At 42.5% G+C, this 25136-nt stretch overlaps 1 protein-coding gene and 1 long non-coding RNA gene across 8 annotated transcripts in view; one reads left to right on the forward strand and one right to left on the reverse strand.

Moving 5' to 3' along the window:
• The window catches only part of ATP10A (ATPase phospholipid transporting 10A (putative)), a 190583-nt gene that overhangs the window by 138226 nt on the left and 27221 nt on the right, over nucleotides 1–25136 (forward strand). For all 4 annotated transcript variants that reach the window (XM_072795450.1, XM_072795451.1, XM_072795448.1 and 1 more), the window contains exons 5-11: nucleotides 6366–6472; nucleotides 6880–7011; nucleotides 8093–8223; nucleotides 9796–10048; nucleotides 12714–12931; nucleotides 15579–15773; nucleotides 18215–18803. In XM_072795450.1, the coding sequence (XP_072651551.1) occupies nucleotides 6366–6472; nucleotides 6880–7011; nucleotides 8093–8223; nucleotides 9796–10048; nucleotides 12714–12931; nucleotides 15579–15773; nucleotides 18215–18803 (1625 nt within the window). The remainder of the gene's footprint in view (nucleotides 1–6365; nucleotides 6473–6879; nucleotides 7012–8092; nucleotides 8224–9795; nucleotides 10049–12713; nucleotides 12932–15578; nucleotides 15774–18214; nucleotides 18804–25136) is intronic.
• On the reverse strand, nucleotides 6548–23929 carry LOC140615696 (uncharacterized). Of its 4 annotated transcripts, none has more exons than XR_012016170.1 (4): nucleotides 23851–23890; nucleotides 15555–15727; nucleotides 10868–10916; nucleotides 6548–10482 (listed from the first exon to the last, which is right to left on the reverse strand). It is a non-coding gene; the product is annotated as an uncharacterized lncRNA (long non-coding RNA). The 4 variants fall into 4 exon arrangements; XR_012016179.1 differs by lacking the exons at nucleotides 15555–15727; nucleotides 23851–23890 and adding exons at nucleotides 22286–22375; nucleotides 23018–23844; XR_012016169.1 differs by lacking the exon at nucleotides 23851–23890 and adding an exon at nucleotides 20080–22956.

Genomic DNA, 25136 nt, shown 5'->3' on the forward strand with positions numbered 1-25136 from the left:
TCTCAAAGGAAATTCTGGGGTGACTGGGTGGCTCAGTCAGTTAAGCGTCTGCCTTCAGCTCAGGTCAGGATCTCAGGGTCCTGGGATCGAGCCCCGCATGGGGCTCCTTGCTCCATGGGAAGCCTGCTTCTTCTCCCTCTCTCTCTCTGCCTGCCACTCCCCCTGCTTTTGTGCTCTTTCTCTCTCTGTCAAATAAATGAAATCTTAAAAAAAAGGGAAATTCTGCCCAGGGTTCAGCCATGGAAGTAATTGTCTATTATTTCTTTCTCCCTACCTCTGTCACTTACACAATAGAAGTTTATTATCTCACATTTCTGGAGGCTTGAAGTTTGAGTGTCAGCAGGACTGGTTTCTCCTGAGGTCTTTCTCATTGATGTGCAGATGACCATCCTCTCCCTGTGTCTTCACATGGTCTTAACCTCTCTGCTTGTCTATCTCTGTGTCCCAATTTTTCTTTATATGGATACCAATCATGGAGTTATAGCCCGTCCATATGACCTCATTTTGACTTAATTACCTTTTTAAAGACTCTGTATAAATGTCACTTTTGAGGGGATTAGGACTTCAACAAATGAATACCAGGGCAGAGAGCACATGTCAGCCCATAACAAAGAAGTAGGTGTTGGGAACAACTAGGTGGGGAACATCTTCCTAGAATCAGGCCTCATACCTGCTTGGCCCTGGGCCTATTCTGCCAAGTCCAAGGACTTCAGCTTTCCCCTTGTTCTTCAGCTTTCCCCTTGTTCTTCAGCTACCCTGCTAGAGCTTGGCCTGCCTTGCTCCACCTCCTAACACAGGGGTCATTCACTCAAGAAAGGCCATTCATATCCATGTGCTGACTGTCCTTGTGGTAGTAGTCCTGATAGATCTATGCACCTGCTGGTAACCAGTTCTGGTCTGGCTTAGTGTAATTAGAAAGCACAGTATCACTCAAAAAGTGTGTGTTATGTCAACGAAAGCTTAATACAAACTATTTTTCTTGTTTCTATAGAGTTCACCTTTTATTCTGAATGAGCATGACTGGAACTTTGATTGAAACTGTTTTTTTTTTTTTTTTTTTTTTTTTTTACTATTATCCCTCAGAAATAGTTTCTATGTCCAGCTATTACCAAGAAAACTGTGGCCATAGGCATCCTCTCCTTCCAGACGTGGGAATGGTGTTTTGTGTGTACCATCTTATGCATGCTGGTGTCTTGATGCATTAGCCAAAAATAAATCTTTTCTAAAGCAAAACCTGTTCTGGAATTTCCAAAGGGGGGCATTTACACAGTGTTGTTTGAACCCCCTGCCCCCATGTTCCTTTGCATGCTTTCTGCAGAATAATTAATGCTGTATCGTTTAAATAACAGGCTTGTGGAAAGTGCATCTCCCTAGCCTGCATTTTGGTTTTGTCTTTATGATTTAGCCTCTCTTCTTCACCAGAAAAATATATTCATTTCCCTGGTTGTAAATAACATGGGTTGTGTCTGAGATTGAATGGTAGCCCTACCCCTTATGCCAGTTACCAGGGTCCAGATGTGGCAGGAAATATTGTTTCCCCAGAAACCTTGTGTGCGTCCTCTGATCTTATACTCCCCAGACCATATCTACTCTCCATGTCAGTGACACTGTGTTAGGAGTTGGTGTGAGGGAAAATGCCTGCAGGTGTCCTTGGTGAGCTTTAAGAACCACAGAGGAGTTTGGGTTATGTGTGTGTGGGAGGGGTGAGGAGGCTGTCTACTGATGATGTGGGAAGCTGGCTTTTCTGAAGTCAGCTTTGGAGGCACTGCCCGATGTAGCTTAGGCTGGGCCCCTGCTCTAGTTTTGGAAACCTCCCAAGCCTCCCCTTGGTGTTCATCAGGCTCCAGGACCAAATCTGTCCCAATGTGATCCTAGCGTGGGGTGATTCTGGTCAGCATGGATGATGATAAGGCCATCTTTAGTGGATCAAAAGGACAAGTTTGAAAACCAGTGGCTTAAACATGGACTATCCCTCTGGCTCAAAACAGCAAGGAAACCCAGTTTCTAAAATGGAATTTACCACATTTCAAATGTAATACATTAATATTTCTAATAACATAGTGACTTTTTGTAAGAGAGATGTAGAAAATGTTGCTGAAACCAATACCATCCCCTTTTCTAAATCTGTTGCATTTCTATACACCAATAATGAAAAAGCAGAAAGAGAAATTAAGAAAACAATCCCATTAACAACTGCATCAAAAACAACAAGATACCTAGGAATAAACCTAACCAAAGAGGTAAGATATCTGTACTCAGAAAATTATAAAACACTGATAAAGAAATTGAAGAGGACACAAAGAAATGGAAAAGCATTCCATGTTCATTGATTGGAAGAACATCTGTTGTTAACAAAATATCTATATTACCCAAAGCGATTACACAGTTAATGTAATCCCTATCAGAATACCAACAGGAGTTTTAACAGAGCGAGAACAAACAGTACTAAAATTTATATGGAACACAAAAGACCCCAAATAGCCAATGCAATCTTGAAAAAAGAAGAGTAAAACTGGAGACATCACAATTCTAGACTAGTTATATTACAGAGCTGTAGTGATCAAGACAGTAGGGTACTAGCACAAAAACAGACACATAGGTCAATGGAACAAAATAGAAAACCCTGAAACAAACCCACAACTATATAGTCAATTAATCTTTGACACAGAAGGGAAGAATATCCAATGGAAAAAAAAAAAGACAATTTTCTCAAAAAAATAGTATTGGGAAAATTGGACAGTAACATGCAGAAGATTGAAACTGGATAACTTTCTTACACCATACACAAAAATAAATTCAAAATGGATGAAAGACCTAAATGTAAGATAGGAAACCATTAAAATCCTAGAGGGGAACACAGGCGGTAACCTTTTTGGCATCCGCTGTAGAAACTTCTTACTAAATACATCTCCTAGTGCAAGGGAAACAAAACTAAAAATGAACTATTAGGACTTTGTCAAGATAAAAAGCTTCACAGCAAAGGAAACAATCAACAAAACTAAAAGGCAGCCTGTGGGATAGAAGAAGATATTTGTGAATGACATATCTGATAGTGTTAGTATCCACAATCTATAGGGAACTTACCAACTCAACACCAAAAAAACAAAAATCCAGTCAAGAAATGAGCAGAAAACATAAACAGACATTTCTCCAAAGAAAACATACAAATGGCCAACAGACACGTGAAAAAAATGCACTTCTCTCTCTCTCTCTTTCTCTCTCTCAAGTAAATAAAATCTTTTTTAAAAGATCCTAAAATTTGCATGGAACCATAAAAGACCCTGAATAGGCAAAGCAATCCTGAAAAAGAAAAACAAAGCTGGAAGCATTACAATTCCGGATTTCAAGGTGTATTGCAAAGCTGTAACCAACAAGACAGTATGGTACTGGCACAAAAACAGACACATAGATCAGGGAACAGAATTAGAAAACCCAGAAATGGACCCTGAACTCTGTGGTCAACTAATCTTTGACAAAGGAGGAAAGAATATCCAGCAGAAAGAAGTCTCTTTAATAAATAGTGTTAGGAAAATTGTACAGCCACATTCAGATAAATGAAATGGGGCCACATTCTTTACACCATACACAAAAATAAATTCAAAATGGTTGAAAGCCCTGAATGTGAGACAAGAAACCATCAAAACCCTAGAGGAGAACACAGGCAGAAACCTCTTTGACCTCAACCATAGCAACTTCTTATTAAACACGTTGTCAGAGACAAGGGAAACAAAAGCAAAAATGAACTATTGGGACTTCATCAAGATAAAAACTTTTGCACAATAAAGGAAACAGTCAACAAAACCAAAAGGCAGCCTGCAGAATGGGAGGGAGAAAATAATTGCAAATAATATATCACATAAAGGGCTATAACCAAAATCTGTAAAGAACGTATCAAAGTTAACACCCAGAAAACCAACCTAGCTACCAAATGGGCAGAATATATGAATAGACACTTAATCCAAAGAAGATACCCAGATGACTAGCAGACACATGAAAAGATGCTCAACATCATACATTATCAGGGAGATACAAACCAAACCATGATTATATACTACCTCATACCTGTCGAAATAGTTAAAATTAACAACACAAGAAACAACAGGTGTTGGTGAGGTTGTGGAGAAAGGGAAACCCTCTTGCACTGTTGGTGGGAATGTAAACTTGTGCAGTCACTCTGGAGAACAGTAGGGAGGTTCCTCAATACATTAAAAATAGAGCTACCCTATGACTCAGCAATTGTACTACTAGGTATTTATTCAAAAAATGTAAAAAATACTAATTCAGGGATCCCTGGGTGGCGCAGCGGTTTGGCGCCTGCCTTTGGCCCAGGGCGCGATCCTGGAGACCCGGGATCGAATCCCACGTCGGGCTCCCGGTGCATGGAGCCTGCTTCTCCCTCTGCCTGTGTCTCTGCCTCTCTCTCTCACTGTGTGCCTATCATAAATAAATAAAAAAAAATTAAAAAAAAAAAAAACTAATTCAAAGGGATAGCAGCATTATCTACAACAGCCAAACTGTAGGAACAGCCCAAGCCCCCATTGACTGATGAATGGATAAAGATGTGGGATAGATAGATACAGATATATACACAAACATACACATATATACATATGTGTATATGTATATATAATGGAATATTTACTCAACCATAAAAATAATAAAATCTTGCCATTTGCAATGATATGGATGGAACTAGAAGATATTATGGTAAGTGAAATAAGTCAGAGAAAGACAAATACCATATGATTTGACTTATGTATGGGATTTAAGAAACAAAACAAATGAGCATAGGGAAAAAAAAGAGACAAACCGAGAAACAGACTCTTAACTATAGGAACAAACTGATGGTTACCAGAGGGGAGGTTGGGGTGGGGGAGGGGAGAGGGAATGAGTTAAATAGGTGCTGGGGATTAAGAGTGCACTTATGATGAGCAGAGGGTGTTATATGGAAGTGCTGAGTCAGTATATCATAGACTTGAAAGTAATATTACACTGTATGTTAACTGTAATTTAAATAAAAACTTAAAGAAAGATCTGTGTATTTGTGACAACACAAGGTACTGATGAGGAGCAGTGTTCTCTATGATGAGCAGGAAATGGGCATGAGACCACCTAGCAACCTTCCCTGGCCAAATTCTGAGTCTCACAGTTCCCAGGTCTGTCCTTTCTAGCTGTGGTCTGTCCTTGTGATAAAAACAAGCCTGTAATGCTGACACCAATTCTGACATGTGGGTTTTTCCTACACGGTCAAGCAATTCTGTGACACCAGCTAGGTGTCCTCTAATTTAACTCAATTCTGACACTAGTTGGAGACAGCATCAGACCCCAGAGGTTAAAGCTCAATCCCACAAGACTTCCTCATTTAAAATGCCAACTACAAGTCCAGATTGTCACCTGTCCTTCTAAGTGATCAGCTATAAATCAAAGGTTCCCACAATTCCCTTTTCAGTTTCAATTAATTTGCTAGAGCATCTCATAGAACTCAGGAAACAATTTGCTTGCTGTTTACCAGTTTATTATAAAATGATATGATAAAGAATACAGGTAAACATACAGAAATGGAAGAGATGCATAGAGCAAGATATATGGGAAGGGGTGCAGAGTTTCTGTGCCCTCTCTGAACATACTACTCTTCCAGCACCTCCATGTTCACCAACCCAGAAGTTCTTTGAACCCCATTCTATTGGGATTGTATGGAAGCTTCATCACATAGGCATGATCAATTATGAACTTAATTTCCAGTCCCTCTCTACGCTAGAGAATGGAAGGTGAGGCTGAAAACTAAGTTTCTAGTCATGGCTTGGTCTTTCTGGTGACAGTCCCCACCCAGGAGCCCACCTAGAGTGGCTTCATTAGAACAAAAGACACTACTATCACCCAGGAAATTAAAAAGGATTTAGTATCCTGTGTCAGGAAAAACTGGGTTCAGAGGCCAAACATTAGAACAAAAGATGCTTCTAGTGCTTTTATCACTTAGGAAATTACAAGAGTTTTAGGAGTCCTATGCTGGGAACTGGGGTCAAAGATTAAGTACTAGAATGAAAGATCCTCCTAGCAGCCACACTTAGAAGGGTTTTAGGAGCCCTCTGTCAGGAACCCAGGGCACAGACATATCTATCTTACTATTTCGCAAAGCCCTTGGACAAAATAAACAAACATCAGTTTGTTGAGATACTTCTAGAAGCCCAGTTACTAGTGAGCACCAGCTCCCTCTCAGCTATCGCAGAGACCCACGGAGACAAGCAGCCCACTGCTAGGGTTCCCCGTTCCCCTTCCTAGTGTCCAGACCTTGAGGAAGAAGGCCTCCTTAAGACCCAAGGTGCACTAAGCATCCACATAACGCATGCCACTTTTTCCTTTGATAGCATACACGACAATGGGAAAAAGGCCGGGCTGTATAAGGAAAACCTGCTGCTGCGAGGATGTACCATCAGAAACACAGAAGCTGTTGTTGGCATCGTCATCTATGCAGGTAGGCATGGCTATGGCACATACGGTCTGTAACACAGCTGGCTTGCCACCTGTGCTGTGTGCTCTTGAACGTTGCTTCTTGTTCTTTTTTTTCTTTTTTTTTTTTCTGATTATAAAAGCATATAGCCATTGTAAAAATTTAGAAAACTACGAAAACAGAAGAAAGCAAAATTTCTAACAGTATCTCAACCAAAAGTGTTCTCTCTTAGCATCTTAGGTTCTTTCTTTCCATTGTTTTTTCCATGATTCTTACATAGTTAGGGTTAAGTTCATACCCTGTCTTTTTGACTGAGCATATCCTGTAAGTATGATTGGATGGCAGCACTGTTCTTCAGTCCCTGTGTCAGGGTGCTCTGTCAATTCACTGTTGGGCATCGATTTACTGCGCCCCTCATGCTCCCCTTCCAGGACATGAAACGAAGGCCCTGCTGAATAACAGTGGGCCCCGCTACAAGCGCAGCCAGCTTGAGAGGCAGATGAACTGTGACGTGCTCTGGTGTGTCCTCCTCCTCATTTGTATGTCTCTGTTTTCCGCGGTCGGTAAGTCTCCTTCATGGGTCATGAATAAGGGGGCACTATTGGAAGCCTCCAGGTGAGCCCAGTGGGCTGCTGACGATTCATTTTGACCAGCACTCTAAAGTTAAAAAACACATTTGTCATCCACTTAGACTCAAGAGCTGCTTGCATCAGCACAGACCATATTGGAGATGCCTAGATGAATGAGCTTGACAAAGTAATGTTATTTTTCAAATTTGCAACTTCTTGAATGAAAGAATGTTTTAATCACACCAGTAATGATGATTCCAGCAGAAGTATTAGTAACATGGTGATAAACTGAGAATAATATAGCAGGAGAAGCACAAATGCTACTAATTAGAACTCTAAGAGAAAAGGAAAAAAAAAAGTGTTTGGGTCCTAAGAAGGTGCTAGCACTTAGATTGCACATGAGCTCTGGGCTCTCAGACTTTGATGGCCTCCAGACCTGGCATGCTGCCCTGGAATGCCTTGCAGGGAACTGTGTTCAGCCTCCAGGTAAATGGTCTTCACCACGTCTCCTGCACAGCTACCATTGTGAAGCAGTGCAGATGGGTGTGATATGGTCTCGGAGCTCAGTGCTAAAAGACATGGTGTATGGAACACGAAAAGGGCTTCTGTTATCAGATAGTTGTGGGACTTAGATGATGAAATAATGTGCTTGGCTTCTGAGAGTCCCTGATAGGTGCGATTTAAGTCTATAGCAAGGGTTGATAATGGGCAGTATCTGGGGCTGACTGATGAAACTGGTATTTTGTGAGGCACACACTGGGAGATTACTTTTTGGGGATTTCCTGTCAGTAGCTGCCAGCACATACCCAATTTCTGCCTCATGACCAGTGTGCTTTTCAGTGCCAACAATGGGAAATGCCCAATGTGAGGAAGAGTCCAAGAACCAGTACCTTCCAGCAGTCGGATTGTGGGTGCCAATAGTATGTGCCATGTGCTTTTGCTTTCTTATGTGGCAAGGCAAGCTAATGAGGCACGAAGTGCCTGTGTTCATAGTCATAGTTTTGCTTTTATTTGCACAAGCAGTGTCTTATTTTTTCATTGGATGAATGGTATATCTTTTTGAATGTTGCTGTAGGACATGGACTGTGGGTACAGCGGTATCAGGAGAAAAAATCATTATTTGATGTCCCTGAGTCTGACGGCAGCTCTTTATCCCCGGTCACAGCAGCAGTTTACTCATTTTTGACAATGATAATAATTCTGCAGGTAACAGTACTAAGTACCATACAATTAATTGCTTTACTCTTCTGGTAAGAACTTAAAGTCATCATACTCTGCTAAGAATGTCCTATAAATTTTGCATCTGGGAGGACCACAGGTGTACCTGCCTAGTGTGCTGCTTCTTACTTTTCCACCTAACTTATCTGTAGGGTCTTTTTTGGGTACTTTTCAAGTTAACATTCTCCTTTGCTGTCCCTAAGATTCTTAGGGCTTGCGGGGTTGGTTTTTGGATTATTGTGTTTGTTATATTTTTCCATTCAGTTCCTTCTTTAAAAAAAAACACTATATTTTGATATAATTTTAAGATTTACAAATAAGTTGCAAAAGATAGTATGGAGACTTCCCATGTGTCTCATACCCAGAGTCCCCTAATGTGAACATATTACATTACTGTGGTGCGTTGTCAAAACCAAGAAGCCAACTTTAGTACTTTGCAATGAACTAAATTCTAGATGTCATTTGTTTTTTTACTAGTCTTTCCACTTGTTCCAAGGTTCAATTCAGGATATCACACTGCATTTTGCAGCATTGGTTTTTATTATTTTTATTAGTATTACCATTAGTATCGTTAGTTCACGATACCTCATGTACAGTCCCCCATCACTAACTGAATCTATGCCCAAAGGGCTTGTTTGAGAGTAGAGAAGGGGCAATGATTGTCATCCTAGGAACAAAGTGTAAACAGAGGACGTCTGCTTAGTCTTTGCCTATGAGGGGAACTCTGCTGTCTTTTATCACATCTATTTCATACGACAGGAGCTTTCAAAATTAGTCTTTTTTATGAATGTACATTTCGTTCTAGCTTTGTAGTAGTAGTAGTAGCACTACAGTAGGGGTAGTAGGTGTGCACCAACATAAAGTTACCGGGAGAACCCAGTTAGTCTGTCTGGATATGATATTCTGAGCCCATGAATATCAGTTCAATACCATTATTCAAAAAAGATTTAAACATTAACTTTATGAAGATTATCTTATATTGTCAATGTCTGTGAATATTCTTGTCAGAGCCTTCTTCCCTTTGCTATGTATTGTACAAGATCACAAAAATTGTCCTGCAACACAAACAGTCTCTGGAAAGACTGTCTCTCCTGAACTGTGGGGTTGTGTCCACAGAATGGGCATCTCTTGTTGCCGGGAGCCCTGGGAGAGCCTTGGGGCTGAGTGCAGCTGTGGTGCGAGGTGACTTTGCTTATGAGGACTCTGACTCTGTGCCATGTGTTTTTTTCTCTTTCTTTCTCCTCTTTCCTTTCCTAGCTTCTCTCAAGCACAACTTAGTAATACGAAAATGCTTGCTTCTATCCAAGCCATGGTTACCATTCTTCCAGACACGATAGTGGATTTCTGCTCTGCAGTGACACCATAGGCTGTCCTATTTTAAACTCTTTGCCAATATCCTAATACTTTTCCAATACTGACTCTAAACCAACCTTTTAAGCTCTTAAAGGTACAGTATATAGTCCCTACTTATTTGTGGTTGTAGTCATTTGAATAGTTTGGACTATTTCTACAGCTCCCTAGTTCTCATCATTGTTCTTCTATATGCCTTATGTCTTCTAGGTTTTGATTCCAATTTCCTTATATGTTTCCATTGAAATTGTTAAAGTATGCCAGGTGTACTTCATTAATCAGGACATAGAGTTGTATGACGAAGAAACAGACTCACAGCTGCAGTGTCGAGCTCTGAACATCACGGAAGACTTAGGACAGATACAGTATATCTTCTCAGATAAAACTGGCACTTTAACTGAAAATAAGATGGTTTTCCGAAGATGCACTGTGTCTGGCATAGAATATTCCCATGATGCAAATGGTGAGTCTGAGGGTAGGGACTCCCAGTCTTGGCTGGACAGAGCTGCTATGTCAAAGCTGCATTCACATGTGCCTGTGTGCATGCGCATGTGTGCACACAGACACACCAGCTTCAGGGATTGCTGATTTTTGAGAGAGAATAAAACATGGGCTGTCAGAGCAATTCAGGAAACTGAAGCTGGGTGGCATTTATAGAATTCCCTGTTGCTGACAACGCCCTATTCACTGCAGTGTCTTGTGTGGTGGGCATCTGCTTAAATAGTCATTTTCTGCCAGACAATAGAAGCAGGAAGGATATTCTTGAGGAACTCACTTTTGAAGCACCCAGTCTCTGCCACACCAAGAAATGATGAGATATTTTTTTGTTACCCATCAGTCTTCTTACAGCTGAAATTTCTCAGAAGGGCATTGGACAATTCATGATGCATTCTTTCCCTTAGAAAGTGTTCATGGAAGCAGAAAAGAAATGTCACTCCCTTTTGAATTTTGTAGGTGGTCATTCCTCCCACCTCTCCTTTCCTTATCCTTTGCTGCCTCTGTCCTCCCTGAACCCATAGGGGAGCTATCCACTTCATAAGTGGAGGGTATGGTGAGAACTATCTACCCTCCTGAGCCAGAAGAGGGCACCGTGGTAAGTGTCCTGGTGGCACAATAGGATTTGTAGTAGTAGTAGTAGCACTACAGTAGGGGTAGTAGGTGTGCACCAACATAAAGTTACCGGGAGAACCCAGTTAGTCTGTCTGGATATGATATTCTGAGCCCATGAATATCAGTTCAATACCATTATTCAAAAAAGATTTAAACATTAACTTTATGGTACCTTTGAGAGGCGCACCAGCCAGGACTTCCTCTCCTTCTTGTAACAGCATCTGAGAACATGAAAGGAGTCTTGTCACAGGAATAGAAGCAAATATAGAACAGGAGTCAGTACATGGGCATCATTAGGAAGCTTTTATTTACGGGGGTATAGTGGGATAGATCTTTTAGAAGCATGGGATTTTTGCAAGTTTCATAAAACCAAGCTTTAGGATATCCACTAAGGCCCTTTGTGTAAAATGAAAGTAATCATATTAAACAGAAGACATAGGAACTTATCCACTCAGTTTATTGCTGGTCAGAAGCTGCTACATCATTGTAGACCATATACACATCAGCAGTGCTCTGAAAGATTGCTACTTTTAGGCTAACATTTGACTACTGCTTCAGGAGGGTGGGACAGACAGGTGTATCCTTGGAGAGGTTGACACCAAGCTCTAAACGCACAAGCCAGAAGTTTGACAGCACTGTGTCTGGGCTTTGTTCTTCTTTGCTTTCCATTCACCACCAAGCTGGGACTTATATCAGCCAGGAGTGGGTGGAATGGGCAGAAGATTTACTTCTAGGGTGAGGCACCCCCTGAGTTGAATCCTGGTATTGGCAATTATTTGGCCTTATGACCATGGGTGACTTTCCTTGCCTTATCTCTGTTTTTCTCATCCCAAAAGAAAAGTCTTACTGATGAAAGATACTGAATATAAGGCCTGGCTCACAGGACAGACCAACGCCACAGGCATGCCCAGATTGGAGAGCCCTTCTTACCCCCTCATGCAGGCCACCTTGTGTTGAGATACCTTGTGCTCACACCCAGCACTGAACTTGCCCTTGAAGTTCTTAGTAATTGCTTGTTTTGAATGAATAATCCTCATGAATAGTCTCCTTGCTTGTCTATGATGAAACCAGCTGAACTAACTGGGCAAAGCCAGACAGATGTGTTTGGAGACATCCTTTAGCAAGAAATAGTGCAGATGTACTTCATGTGATTCACTGAATGGCCACTTGGCCACAAGGACTTTTGCTGGACTGTGCCCCCTTGAGGGTTCAAGCATAGAATACAGTCAAAGTAGTCTTTAGTGGAGCTTTGCCTGCTGGCTCTGTATCCTGGTGGCATTTATCCACCCTGTGCAACCACAAGGACTGTTAGCCTCCCTGATGCATAGAGCTTCATCCGTATAGGGTGAATGCAGATGATCCCCACCCCCTGCCTGGCCCTGAACAAGGATCCTCCATGGAAAAGCACCATCAGCACATCCTGAGAACCAGTACTTTTGTGTGATTACAGGGCAGATGTTTAATATGTGATCTGTCCTGACAGCCCCACAGAGCCAAGTGGCCCCATGACCCCAGGATAAAGCACAAAGCCTGGAGCCTAGCTACTCTGGGGACTAGGCCTTCACTGTGTCCCTGCCTTCATCTCCCTGCTATCTGCTGCCCAGACCCCATTCATCACTCCTCGAGTCACCTGAAGAGAGAGGCCAAATATGAATCTATATCTGTCCACTCCTTACTTGTTTATGGAATGGGATGCCACTGTGCCAAAATGCACTGGACCTGAGCTTGGGCATCACATTGACCTGGATGTCATCTCCACCCTCTTGAGTCCTATGCACTTAGCAAGTTCTTTAAGTTTTCTGTGAGTCAGTCTGCTCATCTGTGCAGTGTTGTTGAGAATGTCAACCTCATCAGATTGACTGTAGGTACAGATAACTGAGAACAGCATCCATCTCTCAGTGGAAATTCTCAATAAAGTGGCCTTGCCTTTAAAAAAGCTACAGTGGCAAGTGCTCTGAGTCAGCTTCCATTTTCCTAGCCTCCCTGTGACATGTCACCCCATGTCCCTCTGCCCACAGCCCAGCGTCTGGCCAGGTACCAGGAGGCAGACTCAGAGGAGGAAGAGGCAGTGTCCAAAGGAGGCTCACTGCCTCAGCGTGGCAGCATTGGGAGCCACCAGAGTGTTCGTATCATGCACAGGAGCCAGAGCACCAAGTCACATCGGCGCACAGGCAGCCGGGCTGAGGCCAAGTGGGCCAGCATGCTGTCCAAGCACACGGCCTTCAGCAGCCCTATGGTGAGTCCCACTCAGAGGACAGCAGCTGCCCCATGCTGGGGTAGCACCACCTTTCCTTGCCCTGTCACTTAGCTCCATTCATCAAAAGTATCCGAATGTAACAATAGAAATGAGCTGTGGTTGGGGGGTTAGCTCTCCTCAGTTAACAGAACTTTTGTGGCCAACACCTTCTCCCCACAGTGCTGTATCTTTTCTAAAACACTGACATGGCCCCTTTGACATGGCCTCTAAGAATGGGGGATTGCCAGTGAACTACCCAGGTGGATGACGGAGAGGAAGTTTGTCCTGCCAAGTGAAATAAATAAAGCTTCAGAGCAAGATGACAACTGTGAAAAAGCAAAGCCAAGTGGAAAAAAAAAGTTTTCATTAGATGAGCCTAAATCCAATAATTTCTTTCTTCCTTGCCTTGGCTGCTGCCCAAACATTTATGGACCATTCTGATCAGTCAGGGAAATTTCCAGAAGTGAGTGAATGACCATCTCTAAAAAATCCTTTCGCTTCTAAAATGATTTAAGAGCAGAGAGAGAGAATCCATTTTGATCACTCTGTGGTGGCCTCATTCTCTTATGTCCTTTGAAACCCATATAGAGGCTACCTAATATTACCTTATGGTCATGACTGGTGGGTTTTTATAAAAGCATTTGGGAAGGAGGCCTCTCACACTTGATAGGAGGGAAACTGTGTTGGACTAAGCTTTTCTGACATTGATTTAACAATATGAGTCCAAGAGTATTTGAAATATTCAAACTTTCTGACCTAGGAATTTAGTGATTCAATCAAAGATTTCTGTGCATAGAAGTTTACTAGTAGAAAAAAATGTATTCAGTGATCAAAGAACGGCCAAATGAATCATAGCATGCCTATTTTGAAATTGTTAAAAGTTGTATTTTCAAATGATCCTAAAAAGGCTGGAAAGTTCAAAGTGCACATGACTGTTGAACAACACAGATTTGAACTGTGCAGGGCCACTTACACACATAATTTTTAAAATAAATACAGTATAGTAGGGATCCCTGGGTGGCGCAGCGGTTTGGTGCCTGCCTTTGGCCCAGGGCGCGATCCTGGAGACCCGGGATCGAATCCCACATCGGGCTCCCGGTGCATGGAGCCTGCTTCTCCCTCTGCCTGTGTCTCTGCCTCTCTCTCTCTCTCTCTCTCTGTGACTATCATAAATAAATAAAAATTAAAAAAAATTTAAAAAAAAAATAAATACAGTATAGTATAAAGTACTGTATTGCATTTTCCTTATGATTTTCATAATAATATTTTTTTTTAGTTTTTTAAAAGATTTTATTTATTCTGAGAGAAAGTGAGAGAGAGAGGGACAAAGTCAAAGAGAGAGCATGGGGGTGGGGCTGACAGGGAGAAGCAGACTCTCCACTGAGCAGGGAACCCAGTGGGGGACTTGATCCCAGGACCCTGACATCATGATCTGACCCAGAGACAGACACTTAATTCAGCCACCTAGGCACCCCTTCATAATAATATTTTCTTTTCTCTAGCTTACATAATTTAAGAATACGGTACATAATGCACATAACAAGCAAAATATATTATTAGTCAACTGTTTATGTTATCAGTAAGGCTTTCAGTCAGTAGTAGGCTTATTTTAGGAGTGTCGAAAGTTATACATAGACTTTTCTCCTGTGCCCCAACCCCTGCATTGATCAAGGGTCCACCGTATATAGTGTTTTAGGGAAAACAGACACTGCCAATTCATGTATACATTCTTTTTATTGAGAAATAGTTGACATATAACATTGTATAAATTTAAGGTGGGGATGTAAATCAAAACTATAATGAGATATCACTTCACACCTGTTGAATGGCTGTCATCAAACAGCCAAGAGATAAGAAGTGTTGGTGAGAAAAAAAAAAAAAAAAAAAGAAGAAGAAGTGTTGGTGAGGATGTGGGAAAACGAGAACCCTCAGACACTGCTGGTGGGAATGCAAACTGATGCTGCTGCTGGGGAAAACAAGTATGGAGGTTCGCGAAAACTTAAATAGAATTTCTGTCTGATCTAGCAATCTCACTTCTGAGTTTATATCAAAAGGAAATGTATAAAATATTTGATGATGTAAGATGTAAATGTATAGAAAACAGTTTGCAAGGCAACACAGAAGCATGTATTTCAAAAAAGTATGTATTACCGTCAGGTGATATACAGATTTGTGAAATTTTCCTTTCTCTGCCTTTTTCAAATCTTTCTGAGTTAGATATGTTATTATAATATATATTCTTACCTGTATTATTTTATAATGAGAACATGTGCATTAAAAGGAATGATTACATGAATTTTATTTCATAGGTAAGTCATATATTCTTTTACCAATGATACATAATTCATCATTATAAAATAGCCTATGTATATGAGCCACATGAAGATGTCTTTACTGCTTATAATAAAATCAAGGTGCCTTAAATAGTCAAGCACCAGGGTACCTGGGTGGCTTAATGGTTGAGTCTGCCTTTGACTCAGGGCATGGTTCCAGGGTCCTGGGATCCTGCTTCTCCCTCTGCCTATGTCTCTGCCTCTCTCTCTGTATCTCTCATGAGTAAATAAATAAAATCTTTAAATAGTCAAGCACCATTACGCTTGGCAAGTCACTGGGTTATACTCACCCCTCAGTCTCTGTCCTCTTCTAGGAGAAAGACATTACACCCGATCCAAAGCTGTTTGAGAAGGTGAGTGAATGTGACAGGTGCCTGGCCATCGCAAGGCACCAGGAACACCCTCTGGCCCACCTGTCACCAGAGCTATCTGACGTGTTTGACTTCTTCATTGCACTCACCATCTGCAACACAGTAGTTGTCACATCCCCGGATCAACCACGGCAGAAGGCAAGTTATGGAGTATCCCTGTGAAGCTAATGCCTTCAGCCTTTGGCGTGGCCTCACTGTTGTCCGTCCTCCCTTTCCAGTAGGACTGCTCAGCACTACTTCTCAGGTTTAAGGGGATGTAGTAGGGGGTTGGTATAGGGCAACCCAGCTCGTTGGTTCTGTGGTGCCATCCCCAGGCTACAGTGAACAGGTAGGGGGATTGGGGCCAAGTGAGAGGAGAAACTTCTGAGGCCATGATAAGTGGGGCATATACCAGACTGTCCTGGAGGGGGGCTGCCCTGCACAACCTACATAGAGCTGCAGGGTTCCAAACTCTCACAGGAGAGTGGACAGGATAGGACAAATCTCCTGGACTTGAATCTGTACCTTACCACCCAGCTGAGTGGCCTTGGACAAGCCATTCCCCTCCTGTGCCTTAAGCACCTGACCTGTGACATGGAGGCAGTAGTAAGAGTTTAAAGGAAGGGGTCAGAGTAGGGCTTTGCACATAATAATTGTAACTGGTGTTAAAAGGGCTTTTAATGTCTTTCAAGGAGAGGTGGTCAAGAATCAATCAGAGGTTACTAAGATGGTAGAAATATAGCAATGCCCAAGTTGTTTTTTGTTTGGGTTAATTACAAGGTTCTCTCCGAAGAGAGTTAAGTTTCATGTATGAACGGGTCCTTTATATCTGTTAACAACTCCTCCAGGTAGGCCAGGAGGTGTGTGTGTGGGGGGTGCACCTAAGGAGGAATCTGCATAGTGCAGCTAGGCAACTTTACATGGATAAAAACCAGTGTATTCTAGGGCCAGATGCATGCCATAGACCTGCCCCTCAACCGCCCTCTCTCCCAGACCCATTTCCCTCCCCCTAAGTCAGCAGGTTCCACTGATGGAGCCATTGGTGTGTGATGTGGGATAAACAAAGGGTCTCTGCTCTGTCTTCACAGCAGCATATCTGGCAGTGATGCAGCTTCCCCCACCCCCCCACGGCACCCCCCACCATGTTTTTGCTCCTGTGCTCTTGCTCCTGCCACATTGGCCTGCAGAAGCTCCAGTGGGCCTGGTGGATCCAGAGTGAACAGGTCCCATCACCCAGAGACTGCAGGGTTGCACCATCTGCCTTAGGTGAGGGCTGCTTCCTGGGGCAGCTCACCTCATAGCTGCCTTAGTATCCCTCATCTGACCTTTGGGTTCTGCCACCACCCTGTATTCAAGTCCCACTGGCATGCATCCCTAGAGAAGTGTCTGGTTTCTAGTTAGACTTGTCTGAGACCCAGACATTGTTGCAACTACTGAATAAGTGAGAGAGACCCCAGCATAACTGAGGCATGTGATGATGGTCACAGATGTAGTGCATTCCACATAGGATATAGGATATTTAATCTCCTGCCTTCAGACTGCTAAGGAACAGGTCTCTGGATAGCACTTAGTGAGTGCTATCTTCAAGGGTATTTGGAGCCAGCAGGAGCTCCACTATGGCTGCTTGAGTCTCCCCCTTGGATATGTAGCACATTTAAAGTCTATACAAACAAAGAAGCATCATCTTTACCAAAATTGGTCCCATGTGCCCTGCTTTAGCAAATGCCTAACTTTTCTGGAAGCTGTTATGTAATTTACAACTTTGGGCATATGGGGAAAATTATGAAAATTTAAGGCTAACTATAATTCAGTGTTTTGATTGTTGCAACATTTGCTCTGAATCCATTTTCTAGCAGAAAATTAAAATAGGTATATTATACCAGCATTAGTGAACAATACTCATTTAAATAGAAGATTGCTGTTGCTCCATCATTGAGCTGTTTAGAACTTTAGCAAATATATATAACTGTCATTTTGTTGTTTTCACTTCTTGTTAGAAGATACGTAATTTATTGTGACTTAAAAAAAACATGCTAAATTGTTTGAATCCTGAATTTTTCCAACCATTTAATCTGTTTGGAAAAGTTCTCTTGGGTTTGGGAATGTTATTTAAATTTTATATAGACATAATTCAAAGCAATGTATAAATTGGTCTTTTGTTAACTGCTTTTTGTAATTGATGGGGGGCAGGGAACAAAGCTGGATTTTGTGCCAGGCAAACACTTCTGAACCTCATCTGCAAAGCAATGGGACATTGCAGTGTGGGAACAGCTATCAGAGGGGATAGTATCTAAGCCTGCAGGTACTACTAGCCAGACGGTCCCTGAGTCAGTCCAGAGCCTTGGTGTGGCTACTTAGGGGATCACATTCTAAAAGAATGTATATTGCTAATTTTTGTTTAAGTAAGTGGAAGAGACCAAAGGATGGTCTCAAGGAAGAAATGCTGGCTCTGGTTGCAGTTTCTACTGTATGCCCCCAAATCTGGGAAATGGGAACTCTGTGCTCTGAGCTTCCACTGGAGAAGGGGAGGGGTGCCCTGTGGTAGTTTGCATGAGGCCTCTGGACATACCTCACCTGCCTTCTGACTGCATCTCTTGCAGGTGAGGGTAAGGTTTGAGGTGAAGTCCCCCGTGAAGACGATAGAAGACTTCCTACGGAGGTTCTCACCCAGCCGCCTGACCTCAGGCTGCAGCAGCATCGGGAGCCTGGCCACCAACAAAGCCACCCACAAGTCAGGGTCCAACTTTCTGTCCACTCTATCCAATGACCGTACGCTGCTCAAGCTGGAGGAGAAGCTGAGCCAGCCAACCAAAGCCATCGCAAGCAATGGCTATAGCAGCGGGGCTGCCAGTTGGGCCCCGGAGCACACTGCCCAGGAACAGGAGCTGGAGAAGGAGAAGGAGCAGGAGTGGGAGCTGCGCTATGAGGCAGAGAGCCCTGACGAGGCAGCGCTTGTGTATGCTGCACGAGCCTACAACTGTGCACTGGTGGACCGACTGCATGACCAGGTGTCAGTGGAGCTGCCACACTTGGGCAGACTCACTTTCGAGCTCCTGCATATACTGGGCTTTGACTCTATCCGCAAGAGGATGTCAGTGGTGATCCGCCATCCACTCACTGATGAGATCAATGTCTACACCAAAGGAGCCGACTCAGTGGTCATGGATCTCTTGCTGCCCTGCTCCTCAGGTATCCAGCTCCCCTCCTCTGGGCAGTACCCCCAGTTCCAGGTGGAAGTCCCAAGAAATCAGTCCCTTTCCCCAGTCCCTTCCCATGTGAATGTAAAATGATTTTCATTAAGCCTTTTCTGAAGCAGTGCCCATCAGAGATTTGCCTCTCTGGATTGTCCTCTCCTCCTTTAAGGGATTTGGACTAGAATGCTCTGAGGGGTGGGAGATGGAGAGTTTCAGTGCCTGAACTCACCTTAGAACAGTGGGGTTGGGGGTTCCCCTTTTTTTAAGATTTTATTTATTTATTCATGAGAGACACACAGAGACAAAAACATAGAGGGAGAAGCAAGCTCCCTACAGGAAGCCTGATCAGGGACTCCATTCCAGGACCCCGGGGTCATGACCTGAGCTAAAGGCAGATAAACACTTAACCACTGAGTCACCCAGGCATCCATTAGCATCATTCTATAAATCTGGACAATGAAGGTTAAGAACTTTTAGACTGGAAGTTCCAAGAGCTTCCATCCTGCTCTATGATGCCTGGACCAGGGCAGGTATGCAGCCAGGTTATGGTTCTAGCCCATTTGTGAAGCTGCCTCAGGCCACAGTGAGAGCCTAGGTAGTGGATGCTGCTGGTCTCTCAGCTGCCTCCATCTGTCCCACCTTCAGGCAGAGCAGCTCCATCTTAGTCTCTTTTGTGTACTAGAGTTCCATATAATTTCTGTGTTAAACAAGAGGAATTTGAAAACTATTGGTGTTAGAGAGTGGAACTTTTTCCAGCAGAAGGGTTTCCTTTAACCTCCTTCTAGATATAAATACTTTTGGGTCTTGAGAGAAGAATGGCCTAGGTCCCCATTAGTAAACCTGGTCACCCCTCCTCTCTACTTGGACAATGATGGAGTGCACATCTGACCTCCAGGAGAGAGAGAGGCAGGATGGAGGTGAGGATGCTGCTGGCAGATGGAGAGGTACCTGCTGGGGTTCTGCTGCCTGACCTCCATAGTCTCCCTGTCTATTGTATCCTGGAAACAGCTCTAGGTGCAACCTGCTGTGAAACCCTGTACACTAGGTATAGCCTTTCCAGAGCTCTGGGATGGAACTAGGGAATACTTTGCTTTCTGTGGTCCTCTCACCATAATCTCAGTGTCTCAGAACAAGACTCCTGGCTCCCAAGTGTGGCACCACTCCACTGTGGGAAAGTGTAGGACTCTTTTCCCATGGCAGAGCTGTTGCCTCTTAATTTGTAAACATGTCTCTGAAAACAGTTTGGATAACTTTTCATGACAGTAACCTACCAGAGGGCAGGGCTTCTGTGCTAGTGGACATAGAATCCAATTCACAGGCTGACTTGGCCTTTCCAGGAGCCTTCTTCATTTTGCCATGCCATATGTTGCCTTTTTGTTTTGTTGATTGTTTCCTCTGCTGTGCAAAAGCTTTTTCTTTTTGATGTAGTCTCAATAGGTTTTTTTTTTTTTCGCTTTTGTTTCCCTTGCCTCAGGAGACATAGTTAGAAATAGTTAGACATAGTTAGAAAAATTGACATATGGCCAATGTCAGAGAAATTACTACCTGTGTTCTCTTCTAGGACCTTTGTGGTTGCAGGTCTCATATTTAAGTCTTTAATCCATTTTGAGTTTATTTTTGTGTGTGATGTAAGAAAGTGGTCCAGTTTCATTCTTGTACATATAGCTGTCCAGTTTTCCCACCATTTATTGGGGGGGAAAAGACACTGGAACAGAACAACACGTGGAAGCTAAACAACATGATATTAAAGAACTAAAGGGTCAGGAAATGAATCGGAGAAATCAGAAAGTACATGGAAACAAATGGACATGAAAATGCAATGCTCCCAAACCTTTAGGATGCAGCAAAGGTGGCCATAAGAGGGAAGTATATAGCGATATAGGCCTGCCTCAAAAAATGAGAAAAAGTGCAACTAAACAGTCTAACCTCACACCTAAAGGAACTAGTAAAAGAAGAACAAAGACCAACAGTAGTAGAAGGAAGGAAATAATAAATATCACTGCAAAAATAAATGACATAGAGACTGGGAAAAAAAACAGTAGGAAGAAAATCTTTGAAACCAAGAGCTCAGAAAAAAAAGAAAAAAAAAAAAAAAAGAAAAGAAACCAAGAGCTCATTCTTTAAAAAAAGATGAACAAAATGGATAAACCCTTAGCCAGGCTCATCAAGGGAAAAAAAAGACCCAAATAAATAACCAGAAACAAGAAAGAAGTAACAACTGACACTACAGAAATACAAAGGATTATGAGAGAATACTACAAAAAAATTTACATGCCAACAAGTTGGACAACCTAGAAGAAGTAAATAAATTTCTAGCAACGTACAATGTTCTAAAACTGAAAAAGTTTCTATTTTCTGTAGAAAACTTTCTATTTCACAGAGAAATAGAAAATCTGAACGGACTAATTAATAGTAACAAAATTGAATTAGTAGTCAAAAAACTACCAAAAAATAGAAATCCAGGACCAGATGGATTCACAGGTGAATTCTGCCTAACATTTAAAGAAGAGTTAATATGTATTCTTTTCAAACTATTCTAAAAAAGAGAAGAAAAATTCCACATATATTTTACAAGCCTTCTTTATTCTGAAATTTAATTTTGCATCCACACAAAAGAAAAACAGATATGGCAGTTATCTGAACAGACTTAATTCTACTATTAAAAAAATCCAATCATCTCTGTGCTATTTCACAGCCTTTCATTAAAGACAGTTTAACGGACCACCGAATTTCAGCCTTCACCACATACAGCAGAGTTATGTATAAAGTAAAAGGTCTGGAGTAGCACTAGCAAACAGAGGTCTCTCGGAGGAAATTACTACCCATATCTAGGTAACTATAGATGAGAAGCAAAGTTTTCCATCTGTTCCACCATGAAAAAGCCCTGTAAAAGAGTGATATTACTATTGCCCAAACCATGACATTGAAAAGGGGAAATTAAAAATAAAATAGTTTGTGTAGTTCTCCATCTTATTCTAGGAATTTCTAAGCAGTGTGTAGTTCAGGTAGTATGGGATAGGGAAGATCTGCATGTAGACATCCAGCAACTTAAGCTTCAGGATGTTCTGAGACCCCGTTGGTTTCCCAAGAGAGGAACTGGAGGATGGCTCTGGGGTCACCTTGAGGTTATCTAATGATGACACCCTGACATTCATTATGTATAAATGCTTCAACTTTACTTTGTGGGGTGGGTGGCTGTGGAGAGAAGCAGACATACAGAGTACTTACCTGTGCTGCTGTACCTGTGTGCTGGTGATAGAGTGAAGTAGGCACATAAGTATTATCCTCGAAATTACTTTAGACCTTTAAGATCTTTTTTCAAAGAGATCTAACACTTTTACCAAAAAAGGCATGAAGAGGCTACACTAATGGTGGATGTGACTGTTAGAGGGAATGTGTCCTATTCTTAAGATGTAATCATGGCTTGGAAGTTGTATGGGATCAGATGGAAAGCAGGGAGTCCACCCCACCCCGTACCTGTATATCTCTCTTCAAATCCCAGGTCTCCATTTATGGGCTCGTAGGACCCTGGATAAGTCACTTATTTTCTTTGCCTCTGTTTCTCATCTGTACAAAGGAAATCAGGATGCTGACCTCACAGGAGGCCCTTATCCAAGGGCTGGTCTGATATAAGTATGGAGTATAACCTGTAGGTCCCTTTCCCTTCTCTCGGGTTCCTTCCCCTTAAGATTCACTTGCTTGAGGTTTGGTCCAGTTGCCACTTTGTGGGGTGTCTAAGACACAAATACCCAGACTGCTCCACCATCCTCCAAGAGTGAGGATGGAGAGTGTCCCACCAGTTAGCATGGGCCTCACACACTGCTGCTATTCAGTAAATGAGTCAATGCATGCATGACCAAGAGGGGAATTCACCTTCTTATTTTACTCTTACTACAGTGAAACTCCTTATAGAAGAAATAAACTTGTCTGAAGCATAGAAGAAATAGAAATTGCACTTAGAGCATTTTAAAAACACATGTTAAGGGGCACCTGGGTGGCTCAGTGGTTGAGCATCTGCCTTTGGCTCATGTCATGATCCCAGAGTACTAGGATCAAGTCCTGCATCTGGATCCCCATGGGGAACTTGCTTCTCCCTCTGCTTATGTCTCTGCCTCTCTCTCTCTCTCTCTCTCTGTGTGTGTGTGTGTGTGTGTGTGTGTGTGTGTGTCTCTCATGAATGAATAAAATAAAAAATTTTAAAAACCACACCTGTTAAAATCATGAGTAGGAGTGGATGTTTTCCTCTGAGGTCCCCTCCATAGGGTTCTGAGCATTGCCAGCAGTGCCCTGGTAGGGACTCCACTGCAGTGTCCATCTGCACTGCTCAGCCAGAGTCAGAGCTGGAGTAGGGTTCCTCTCCATCTACTGCATCTTGAGGTCAGGGACTTGGGAATCATCCGTACAGACTGACAGGAGCTGTTACTGTCTGATACTGTGCATGCCCCCCCAAATCCCTCCCTACCCAGCACCTGGCTGTGGCTGCAGGGACCTTCTCCACGTGCCCTTCAGGCCACCACCACCCACCAAAAGGTGCTAGGTAGCATTGGTGCCACTTCTGCCCCTGGTGTTGCCCCATTGTTCAAGTAGCTATGTTGCAGACACAGAATTCTTCCTACTGCCAAAGACAGAAAAGCTGCAAGGGGTCTGGGTTGCCTGTACAATATCAGAAAGAAGAGGCTGATATAGTGTGAATATCACTTAAAGTGCAGTATGAATGTGGGAATGCCTATAGTCTGAGATTAGTGCAGGAGAGCCAGGCTAACCACTTAACTGGGGCGGGGAGGGTCAATGGGTTTGCTTTCTAGGATAGGGCCCAATGCCCTCTTTTTAGATGCCTCCAGCTCCCTCAGTGCTTGCCTGCTTTGAGTTTGTGTTCTTTCCACCGACCTGGCCCCTCCATCAGAATGTAGATGTATCCCAGCATCTACGAATTGCCAATCCTGCAAACCCCAACACTGGCTCTTCCCAGTGACTGTCCAGCCATTGGTGGGGTGGGAATATACGAGGGAGAAGTCATGTAAGAATCAGGAGCAAGGTCGTACCTCAGGTGGCAGAGGATGTGTGTGTCTGGAGGAGTGAGGGGCCAACGCAGAGCAGTACTACTTTTCTCCCTGTCCCAGGCCCTGCTTTGGTGACCTCATAGAGAAACAGCTCAGCGTGGCAGCCTGTGTGATCACACGCTCATCCATGGCTCCCAGTGTGCCAAGCTGCCAAGCCCACCCTCTAGCTCTGTCAGTTCTGTTTTGACCAAGTGTTCAGCCACAGCCCCTGCACACTGCTGCTTTGCTGGAGTGCAGTCTTCCTGTCCCCTCTCTGGAAACCAAAGTACTTTATTATTATTATTATTATTATTATTATTATTATTATTATTCCAAAGGCCCTCAGGTAGACATGTATTTGCTCAAATAACAGCATGTGGAACAATTGTTATTATACCCTTCTAAAATTGCTATCACAGTATCAGGAGTAAATGGTAGTCAAAATTAAGATGTCATCTTTGGATTGTCATCTTTTCAGGAAATTTAAATTCCTAAAGCAAAGTAATCTAGGGCACTGTTTTCTCTTTTTTTCACTATTGTTCCTTTAAAGAGCCTTTTTAGACATTTTTTAATGATTTCCCCATGACATTTTAATGCCACAGATACGCTGTGTATTTGTTATATATCTGTGCCTTATGCTCTGCCTAAGTATGTTTTAAATAGGTAATTAAAATTAATTCTGGGCTTTTGTCCCAGAATCAATGTTTTAGACCCTCAGGGGTGCTATCTTCTCTCTGAAGAACACATGTCTGAGAGGTGAAAGTGTTTCTCCCAGGCCCAGTTTGTCTAGGGCCTGACTCAGATAGTAGACAGCCTGCCCCAGACCAGGGGCCTCACTACCAGTAAGTACAGTTGCTGGATTTAGCAAACAAAATATATTGAATGCCCAGTTAAGTTAAATTTGAATTCCAGATAAAAAAAAAAAAAAAAACAATGTTTTTAGTAAAACTATGTCTTATGTGATATTTGCACATCCTATATTCTGTCTGGTAATACTGTTGGTGCTCTGGGGAAAGAAACTGCATTTTGTATTAAAGTACATTTTTTTTCACAAACTAGAAGAATATGTAGCTTCATTTACATCCACCTCCTGGACCAAGGACACCAGAGCACTCCTAATAAAGTTTTGTTTATATAAGCTTCTCATTTCAACAGAGGTCATTAATAACCATCAAAAATATGATTTGATTCTTTTTTAAAATACCAGCTTTTACTTTAAATTTTACGTGAAAAGTGTGTACTGTTTACATGTGATGAAATAGACTGGGGATGAGTCTAGTGGTGGGGAG

The sequence above is a fragment of the Canis lupus genome, chromosome 2 (genome assembly GCF_048164855.1).
Source record: "Canis lupus baileyi chromosome 2, mCanLup2.hap1, whole genome shotgun sequence".
Classification (NCBI taxonomy): domain Eukaryota; kingdom Metazoa; phylum Chordata; class Mammalia; order Carnivora; family Canidae; genus Canis; species Canis lupus.